Source organism: Mandrillus leucophaeus, unplaced genomic scaffold, assembly GCF_000951045.1.
Source record: "Mandrillus leucophaeus isolate KB7577 unplaced genomic scaffold, Mleu.le_1.0 Scaffold618, whole genome shotgun sequence".
Lineage (NCBI taxonomy): Eukaryota > Metazoa > Chordata > Mammalia > Primates > Cercopithecidae > Mandrillus > Mandrillus leucophaeus.
This window is the reverse complement of record NW_012106675.1, coordinates 182,366-193,031: the sequence shown is the minus strand read 5'-3', so window position 1 is coordinate 193,031 and position 10,666 is coordinate 182,366. Positions and strand designations below refer to the sequence as shown.

Genomic DNA, 10,666 nt, shown 5'->3' with positions numbered 1-10,666 from the left:
AAAAAAAAAAAAAAAAAAGAAAGAAAGAGAGAAAAGCCCAAGTTCAAATCCTGTGACTTCTCCTCATTTGCCAATTGACTACTTTGGGACTTTGAGGACACTGCTGCTTCTCTGAGGCTGCTTCCTTGACTATAGAATGAAAAAGATAATCAGACCTTCCCAATAGCAGTGTGTGAGCACCAGGTGAATTAATAAATTTATGTTTCTAAAGTATTTGGCACATAATGGGTTTGTCAGTGAGTAGTATTTATCTAGTGGAAGTTTTGTTCCTATTAGTATATACTCAAATGTGTACATATGTATATACATATATATATAAGTATATATGAGTTATATAAGTATAGTCTTAAAGTAGCACTATTGCACCCCTGTGGATGCATGCAACTGACTCCCTAAAGGCAAAAACAAAGGCAGCTGGGGTTTGACCTGTGTTTTCCAAATTTCCTGCAGATTGGAAAGCCCCTGTGCCAGATGAGTGCAAATGGGGGACGCAATGATCGCTGTATTTTTTTTTTTTTTTTTTTTTTTGCATGTCAGCTGACTTAATCATCAGCCTTCCTCGGAACACCCAGGGGTGTAAACCTTGGTTGTAATTAATGAGACAGTGGATGGAAAACAAACTAGCGTTGCTCTGGGATGGGGATCCTGCCTCCAGCCCCACGCTGGGAGGCAGTCGCATTGTGGTAGGAAGATAAAAGAATTTTGAGGTCAGAAAGGCACAAGTTCAGGCCCGGCAAGGTGGCTCACACCTGTAATCCCAGCACCTTGGAAGGCTGAGGAGAGCAGATCACTTGAGGTCACGAGTTCGAGACCAGCCTGGCCAACATGTCAAAACCCTATCTTTACTGCAAAATTAGCCAGGCGTGGTGGTGTGAGCCTGTAATCCCAGCTACTCAGGAGGATGAGGCACGAGAACGCTTGAACCCAGGAGGTGGAAACTGCAGTGAGCCAAGATTACACCACTGCACTCCAGCCTGGGCAGTAGAGCGAGATTGTCTCAAAAAAAAAAAAAAAAGAAAGAAAGAGAGAAAAGCCCAAGTTCAAATCCTGTGACTTCTCCTCATTTGCCAATTGACTACTTTGGGACTTTGAGGACACTGCTGCTTCTCTGAGGCTGCTTCCTTGACTATAGAATGAAAAAGATAATCAGACCTTCCCAATAGCAGTGTGTGAGCACCAGGTGAATTAATAAATTTATGTTTCTAAAGTATTTGGCACATAATGGGTTTGTCAGTGAGTAGTATTTATCTAGTGGAAGTTTTGTTCCTATTAGTATATACTCAAATGTGTACATATGTATATACATATATATATAAGTATATATGAGTTATATAAGTATAGTCTTAAAGTAGCACTATTGCACCCCTGTGGATGCATGCAACTGACTCCCTAAAGGCAAAAACAAAGGCAGCTGGGGTTTGACCTGTGTTTTCCAAATTCATGAATTTTTTGTCTTATCTCAGGGAGAGCATTTCAAGATTCCCTTTTGAAGAATTACTGTACCCAAATCTAACCTTACCCCAGTCAAAAATAACCAGACTGGAACTAACTTTCTACTTCTTGAGATGTTATTATGTAAATCAGGACCTGATTTTTATATGAATACATACAAGGGGATTTGGACAATTAAATAGTGCTTGTGAAACCTGTTGTATACCAGGTGAAAAAAAAAAAAAAAAAAAAAAACGGTTTACCATTACTAAGAGTTTATAAATGAAAAGCAGATGGCCTCATCAAGGGAAAAACTGCCACTTCCCCTCCAGCTCCACCACTGCCCTACCCGCCTTCCTTTGAAAGGTTTCGGTTCAGTCTAACGATCTTAACTGGGTAAGATCTTCCATAGCTTTGTAAGAAAGCTAATCTCTAACCCTCCCTCTGTCTTGTCGGGAAAGTTAACTCACACTCAATGGACACTGACTGTGAACCAGGCACTGTGTTCATCTCATCTCATTTGATTCTCAACGATGCTTTGAAATAGATATATTTTGGACCAGTTTATAAGAAAACAGAGATCAAATATTTATCCAGAGTCGCGCAAAGTGGCAAAAAGACAATTCTGAAACCAGAGACAATGACAATGACAACTGTGGAAGAGGGACATAGTCGTTTTGAAAATGGCTGAGTAAAGATGTGAATTTGGAAATGGGCAAATCTCAAAGGTCTGCTAGAGATCATAGTGACAGAGCATGAGAAGAACAATAGCGGCCTTTTTCCTAAAACACAAGAAATACCAAGGAGTTATTTGCACATTCTATGTTGTTCTGTTCTATCTTATTGCACAGTGGAAACCCAAGCCGAGGCTTCTCGCACTGAGCAATTTCTAATGGCAGAGAGCGTAGATTACATGGATCAGGGCAGGGGGGTGGTTGGGAGGTGCGCAGAGCATGTGGTTAATAACTTGCTAAATTAAAGAATCCAAAATCCCCATCTATAACTCTTATCAACTCTCCCATTTCTCTGGTGATTTTAAGAATGGCATACTTGGAAGAAAACCATAAGGGAATAAATCATGAGCATGAATGTTTCACCCTGAATTGGCTGAACAGATTTCTGTAAGTGTTTAAAAGAGAAACTGAAGTTAGTGCGTGGGCGGTATTGACAAATGTTTTGCTCTTTAACCATGAACTATTACTTGAAAAAATCCACGTGATGACACGGCAGGTTGTGTCTATCAGGTGACCCTATCTATTTTCAGCTACACATAAGAAGGAATTCTGGCAGTGATGTCATCACTGGGAAAGCTTGCATGCATAGCAAACTCTCCTTTCCAAGAAAATACAAGTGCAAGAGGTTCCCACTCAACCTCCTCTAAGACTTACAGTCAATGTTTGGGAGAAGAATCCAGAAAACAGAAATTTTGGGAGGTCTTTTAAAATCCCACTCCCCTGCTTCTTTTTGCAAACCCTTAACTTCCCTCTTACAGTGTCTGAAATGAGCTCAGAAGTGGGGGCCAACAGACTTGGAACTAGGTGGGAGACCTTCTTCAGACTGCTTTGCCATCCCATTTTATGATTCCAACTTCAGGGACCTTAAAGAGGATCTAAGTCTCAATTTCAGATTAAATGTGGCTTAGAGAGGTTGTCTTGTCCAAGGTCACACGGCTCATTCATGATTTTGCCTTGAAAGTCCAGCTTCAGGATTCTAAAGTGGGATACTCCTTGTATCACACCACTTCCAGTCACACCACTTCCAGTTACCACAGGAACACACTGAATGAACGAAAGATCGTCTGAACAGAAGCAATACAATTTGAGTCAAAAGAAGCAAATGATTTTACGTTGTGTAGTGACCTAAGAAATCTATTTTTAAGGTGTTGGTTCTCTTCCTGATGGATCGTCCCCTTTGACGACTGACAAGGAGATTTACAGGATTTTTCACCCTTTAGGTGGTTTCTGCTCAGTGACTGAGGAGAGGAAGTGGCGCAGGGAGGGGTTTGTAGAGTTATTGCAATGGATTCCAAAACCCAAATCACAACACACAGTTCTTTAAACTGAGGAACGACTGATTCACGGGTAGATACATTTTCTTTTATAATATAAATGCAAATTTAAAACCTAGCAGTTGTTGTCAGTCAACAGATATAATTAGAATTGCCTGAACATCTTGGACATTTTTTAACATTAAAATATGGTTCTCAAAAAAATATATAGTTCTAATACCTGAAGATTGTGAATCTGTGCCTAAACTTTCATGTGTTACTCTTTATATAAAAGAAAAGCTTGAGGTACACTTTTTTCCTTATTTGTTTTCTAGTGGTGGCGAGAACTACTAAGGTGCACGTTTAGCAAAACAGTTCTGGCTATGCGAAGAGTCTTAGGGACAGGAGTTACTCTTCCAGTGATTCTCAAATCAAACCATGCAGTTTGTCCCCACCCTTTCTGAAGCCAAGCTCCCGCCCCCACCCCACTTTCCCAGATGGAAGTCGTTCCCTGCAGGCATTGTTATATATCTTGTCCATAACCCCAGCATCCTTCAGCTCTCCGGTTCGGTTCTTCTTTTCCTCTAGTAACTCCTCCTCCTTTCCCCAAGTTTCCCATTTTAGGAAGGCAATTTACATTCTAAGGTGTCAGCTGACTCTTTCCCAGGGCAGGGGCGGGGTGAAGATGTGGCTCCCAGATCGAAGCTAAAAACTAAGGGTATCTTTTAGTTCACACACTCAAACAGGAAGGCCATTGAGTTACATCTACTTTTGCACATGACTAACCTCAGATGAAGCAATCTTTGCTACTCTAGCGCTGGAAGCAGAGGAAGAAGTGTGAGGTCGCCAAAAAGGAAACCGTCCTGTGGCTCCTCTTGCCAGACAGACCCAGGAGCAGTCAAGGATGCCAGCTCACAAAACACCTCTAATGAGATCATGAATCTCTATAAGCTGTAATCCCAGCACTTTGGGAGGCCGAAGCAGGCAGATGACTTGAGGCCAGGAATTCAAGACCAGCCTGGCCAACATGGTGAAATCCCCAACTCTACTAAAAACACAAAAATTAGCCCAGTGTGGTGGCGCGGTGGGGAGGCTTTAGCACAAGAATCACTCGGACCCGGGAGGCATAGGTTGCAGTGAGCCAAAATCGTGCCACTGCACTCCAGCCTGGGGAACAGAGCAAGACTCTGTCTCAGAAGAAATTTAAAAAAAAAAAAAAAAAGGACCTATGTAGGGCATTCATTTCCTATTTTTCACTATTTTCCCTCCCAATTAAAGTGTAAGTCCCTTGACAGCAGAAATCGTGCAAATTCTCCTATATTTTCTACTCCAACTACTGGGAGGAGACAGTGTGGTCAGAAGGTCAGAGGATGTCTGCTGATGGAAATCAGTTAAAATACTTTGGCTTGATAATGAACACTTACTAGTTAGCAGCTTACAAGATGAAGACAAAATTAACACACAGAAAAGAACAGTGAAAACTTTTAATAGTTTACTGCCACAGTATCAACTTTTATATGTGTACATATATTTAAATACAAGACAGACCATAAATACCAGATGGTAAGATATCTGCCTCTAGGCTGAAAAGAAAAAAACTCGGCCACTAAATAAACAATCTTAAGTAATACTGAAGAAAACATATGTGAGGTAATCTTCCATCTAAAGTGACTATAACCTACATTAAGATATTTTAACTAAAAATTCAAGTAGTTACAAGACTCTCGTAACTCAAAAACATAACTTTAATACACATTTTCAAACTAAAGAAAAATATTTTAACTATAAATAGGCAAAATAAATAAAATTATTTTTGCTGAAATAAAATCATGGCATTATTTCTTTTATGCATTTAAGGACTGTATATAGCCCAGATAAAAAATGAAACTTACTTGCGACCCTTCTAAGAATCTATATAATACTCTAATACAAATTATCTATACAGATATCCATATAAGTAGGTAAGTGTGTGTAGATACCTATATTCACTGATGCATATGTGGAACTTTCATTCTAGATGAAACTATCTGTTCCTTTTTTTTAAGAAAAGTATATTCCAATTATAAAAATATTCTTAATTTATATTAAAAGGTCACTTTTTGTAGGGTGCACACTAACTAATGTGACAAGGAGCATTTTCCAAATCTTTAGAAACTTCTTTAGAAACATTCATTTCTTATCAAGTTACTTCTGAATATTTGTTTTACTAAGTTTTAAAAACATCAATTAAAAATCAACTTCTTTTTTCCTTTAATTATCCCTGGTTATACAAAATCCCTGTGTTCTTTTATTATATTGAATGTTCAGTCTACCGATTTACTGGCCCCAAGTAACCCTCCTATACTTCTATCCAATTTTTTCAAAGTTATTTTCCAGTTTTCCATAGTTTCCACTAATGCCCAACAGGAACACATTGAATGAAAGATCATCTGAACAGAAGCCATACAATTTGAGTCAAAAGAAACAAATGATTTTACATTGTGTAGTGACCTAAGAAATCAACATTGACTCTAACATTTCAGTGTTCTCAGAATGAATTTTTTCCTTATAACAAGGTAATATGTATAAACCGAATCTCATACATTGTGCTGAGTTGGCATTGAAAAGCAAAACACCAAAAACAGCAACAACAAAGCACTGAACTGTTTCTTCCCAGCCGCCCAGTCTAATCATTGGTCATCTCCCTTTACACTAGGCCAGCAGTAACCTTCAGCAAAAACACTAGAACAATTCTCTAAGTAAAAAAGAAATGTGTCAATAATTACTTCCTTATTTTCAAGGGTCTTCCATTCTTGCTTTAAAATAAACAAAGTGGTTTTATAATGTTCTCTCATCCCAAAGAATGATAATCTGGGAAATCTCAAGCAGAAATTCACTTTGATGTATTCCATCTTCCGTTTCCAAGGGCACCCGTGAATGTGCCTTCACATTCCTCCCAATTACAATGCAATCTTTCTTCAAATTTATGAAGTATGCACCTCCTGAGAAAAAGTCTCTTTTGGAGTCCCCTTATGCAAGTTTTTGATGCAGTCAGGTTCCTGAGCAGAAGAGTTTGGCTATCAGATTCAGAAGTTTCTGCCGGAAGTTCAGTTTGTCTCCAAATCTCCTGAGTTGAGTAGCACACTCGACTTCGAGCTCTGAGAAGGAAAGCAAAACATGGACATTAACATTGATGATATTACAAACTGTAACCAGCAAGACCTAATACGCCCACACTAGTGACAAACTGAGTATCCCACGAAGCATTTCTCTTAACTTTGGCTTTATATGCACCTGTTTTCCAAATGGAAAACACACACACACACACACACACACACACACATTGTGACTCACCGAAAGCAATCGTTGAGGTAAGAATAAAGACATTTACTTTGAGTTTTTTAAAAATGCATCCTGGATGAGGCAAGTGTTGCCTTACTTTCAAATATGTCAGATAGTACAAAGAGTAGCATTAGTCATTTTACCAGCCTTAGATGATGTCATCTTTTTCTCTTTCATTTAAGGTTGGCTGGGAAACAGAAGTCAAGTTCTGTGTGGCTTTCAAGTAGGATTTGATTTTCAAATGGCAATAATTTACAGCTTAGGTTATACTCTCATTATATAGGCAAATCTAAATGTATTCTTTTTCTCGTTAAAAAAAACTCTGTTATTTTCTCATAAAAGACTCATAAAATTTTATTCTAAAATTAAGTCCACATTCTCTAAAATAATTTAAACATTTCTATTTTAATGTAACCCCACTTCTTCCTATAACCCGATTCTGTACCAATCCTTTGCCTTTATGCGAATGAGAGGAGCAGAAAATAAGTGATGTTTAATTCACATATGTACTACTTTTTGGAACTGAGTTATTCTAAACTGAATATTAAGAAAAATAATGCTTATAATTTCCAAGTACACTTTTTTCAGTAAGTGCAGTTAACATTATACTGACTATAATATCATATCTATACTGACTATAATTTCAATTTTCTTGAATATTTCAAAGAGCAGCTTGAGGTCTTCTGGGTTTACTTCATGACTACAAACATTAAAAATCATGATTACAAATTAAAATCTGGTCTATTTTATAAATCGACTCTGAAAATACTATATTTAGGTTCAAAACAAATCAAAGCTGTAAATATATAGTAAAGCAAAATTTTAAACCTATATTTCAACCAATTTCTCTCTGCAAGAGGTGAGTGAAATATTTCCTAACTCCTACACCAAGAGACCTAATAAATCTCCTAAGACGTTATTCTTTATGGGCTACAGGATCAAACATTTTGGGAAGTATTTACATAGACATGTGTTCTACAGAAATTGAGATATATTAATATACAGTCCTAAAAGTAAAAAAGAAACACTAAATAACATTCAGCATCCGACATCGGAAGCCCTGAATTCTAAGTGGAAAAGTTATCCCTTTCACCAAAAATGTAGAAAACAAGGCAGAAAATAGTTCCCGTTCACTTCCTTAATTTTTTAAAAATTGCAGTTACACACCTATAAATGTATTAGTATCAATCAAATCAAGTTTAAGGGGAACTTTGTGCTGCTTCTTATTCTTGGGAATTAAGTCGGACCAGAAAGTGCTATGCACAGGTAAGATGCTTCAGAAAGAAATACGGTCAGAATCCTAGGACATCACAAAAGGTAGACAAAGCTTTTTCCATCCTACACAAGAGCCAGAGACAGCAGCCTGTTACCAACTTAGGCATGGTCACATTTGCAATGCACCACTTCCACTTCCTTAGTACGCCCCAGGAGCTCTATAAAATGAAAGTAACTTAAAAGGTGGGGGGGCGGGGGGCGTATAATCGTCTGATGCAACAGCAGTATGGCCCACACAGATTTCGGGCTCTGGTTAGATTTAGAAAAAGGATGGGGCCGGGGCGCTGGCCTGAAAAGTTATGATGGAGTTGTAAGTATGGGGGCGGGGAGTGAGAATGAATGAATGAAAAAAGGGAGCGGACTAACTCCTATTCTCCTATCCCCAACTCCCACATGATCGATTATTTAAATATTACAAGATTTTCTAGGCTCCTGAACACAGGTTGCCCTTGTGGGGCCGTCTCTGGAAGGGCTGGGAGTCCAGGCGGTCTCTGGAGTCCTCTCTTGCCCCTTCTGCCGCGACAATGACTTTCTCCCAGAAGCAGCCGCCTACACTTGCACTTGTTCCTCGTGGCCCCGCGGAAGGGCAAGTGGGGAGGAGGAGACGAGCTTTTTGCCTCTGGTGAAATGCAGTTGCATCCCAATCCCAAATCCGGCCTGGTCCCTCGCCGTCCCTGCCGTCCCTGCAGTCCCCGCTGTCCTGGGGAAAACCCCCGAAGAACTTTCTGGAGGCGCCCCTAAGGCTCGCGCCAGGGCACAGACCTGGCCCGACCTTGAGCCCCTGCGCAGTCTGTGCCCGAGCCCCGACGGGCTGAGCCCGCCCCGACCGAGACCTCCACCCCGGCCCCGACCCCGCCCAGCCTGGGTCTTCGCTGGCCCCTGCGGGTCGGTACCTGCCTGAGCCCGCGTTGGGCTCGGTTGCGCGTTCTTGCGCGCCTTCTTCCCAGGCATCTCCGCCGGTGCCGCCGCCCACTCAGCTACAGAGCCGGGGAACCTCGGTCTCCAACTGGAGCACGTCGGACGTCTGCAGGACGCGAGCTGAACACGAACAGACCCGCGGGCAGGGGTGCCGGGATCGACTGCTCGGACGCGCGGAACTGCCAAGTACACTCGGTGAGTGCCCGGGAAACTATGAGGTCCCCGCGCCAGAGACCACGCTTTTGTCCAATAAGAACTTCCCCGGTGACGTAGGGAAACTAGACGCCGGGCCCGCCCCTGTCCCCGCCCCACAGACGGCGCTCGGGGAGCGGACGCGCGACCCAGGCGGGCGGGGAAGTCCCCCGCCGAGCGCGACCTGCCCGGACACGCTCCCGACCCGCGGCGGCGCCGACCCGCGGCTGGGGGCGCAGAGCCCTCGGCCGCGAAATTACTTCCTTACAAAACGGGGTGGGAGGAGAAGGGAGTCGGCTTTGACCATCTGCAAACGCTGGGCGTCGTCCGCGGCAGTGGTGGCGGGAGCTGGGAGTGGCGGCAGGAGAAGGGTTTTCCCAGGAGGAAAGTTTTCCCAGGAGGAAAGTTGTGGGTGGGGAGAGACCAAAGGCCTTGGCAATTAGAGACTTGGGTAAACAAGTCCCGGAAAGGGATTGGAAAAGGAAACTTTTCGAACTCGAAGAGTATGGGCAGTAACAGGGAAGGGAAATGGGAAGAACCGTAATCAGCGCAGAGGAGAACCAGAGGCTCTGTGAGAAGGCGCCGGGTCCCAGGAAGTCACTGCAAACAGCAGCCCTGGTGCCAGCCAGAAAGAACATCGTGTTTGAATTGGGAAGAGATTTGTGTGCGAGCTTCCAGATAGGTCGATATCGCCCATTCTGGATGTTTAGCAAAAACAAGTGGATCGTTATCATACGGAAAACGTTCAAATCTTTTGTGGGAGGAGTGAGCTACCTGGGAACGTGAAACTATTTGCACAATATTTGGCGAGGCCATGAGTAATTCTATTATGAGGAGTAGTAATTAGGAGTAGTTAACGGTTACTGGGAGCCGCTTCATGCTAAGGGCTTTGGCATGCATTCTCTCATTCCGTCCTCAGAACAACTGTTGCTACTTTACAGGTGCGGAAACTGAGGTTTGCAGAAAATTGCCCAAGTTCACTTAGGCAAAGAGCACTGCCCCTATCCCGACCCAGGCAGGCCCACAGAGAGCAAGAGCTCTTACCCACTGTAGCCTTCCCAGCAATCAGTTTCCTAGAAAATGTGTGTTTTCGCTGAACGCGGTGGCTCACGCCTGTAATTCCAGCTCTTTGGGAGGCCGAGGCGGGTGGTTCGTTTGAGACCAGCCTTGCCAATATGGTGAACCCCGTCTCTACTAAAATACAAAAGATTAGCCAGCCTTGGTGGTGCACGCCGGTCGTCCCAGCTGCTTGGGAGGCTGAGGCACGAGAATCGCTTGAACCTGGGAGGCGGAGGTTGCGGTGAGCCGAGATCGCACCACTGCACTCCAGCCTGGGCAACAGAGTAAGATTGTCTCAAAAAAGAAAAAGAAAAAAAAAAAGCGTGTTTTCATATTAGCTGTGCTGTTTAATGAAAAGATTGCAAATTCGTTGCATGGACTCCCTAGAAGTGTTTAGTTTGGTTTACAGTATTGGCCTTCGAAATGTATTGTAAAAATTTGAATTGATGACCAACATTTTAAACATTGAGGGATTGCTTGAAA

At 42.3% G+C, this 10,666-nt stretch overlaps 1 protein-coding gene across 1 annotated transcript; it reads right to left on the bottom strand.

The window, feature by feature from the left end:
• Window positions 1-4,887: 4,887 nt before the first annotated feature.
• PMAIP1 (phorbol-12-myristate-13-acetate-induced protein 1) lies at window positions 4,888-9,188 on the bottom strand. Its single transcript, XM_012000107.1, has 2 exons — window positions 8,908-9,188; window positions 4,888-6,555 (listed from the first exon to the last, which is right to left on the bottom strand). The coding sequence occupies exons 1-2, from the start codon at window positions 8,963-8,965 to the stop codon at window positions 6,449-6,451; spliced, it is 165 nt and encodes a 54-aa protein (XP_011855497.1). The 5' UTR covers window positions 8,966-9,188; the 3' UTR covers window positions 4,888-6,448.
• Window positions 9,189-10,666: the final 1,478 nt, after the last annotated feature.

Coding starts and splice junctions, on each gene's coding strand:
- PMAIP1 (XM_012000107.1), bottom strand. CDS start 8,965: ATGCCTGGGAAGAAGGCGCGCAAGAACGCGCAACCGAGCCCAACGCGG. Junction 6,556..8,907: donor CCCAACGCGGGCTCAGGCAG/GTACCGACCCGC, acceptor TTTCCTTCTCAG/AGCTCGAAGTCGAGTGTGCT.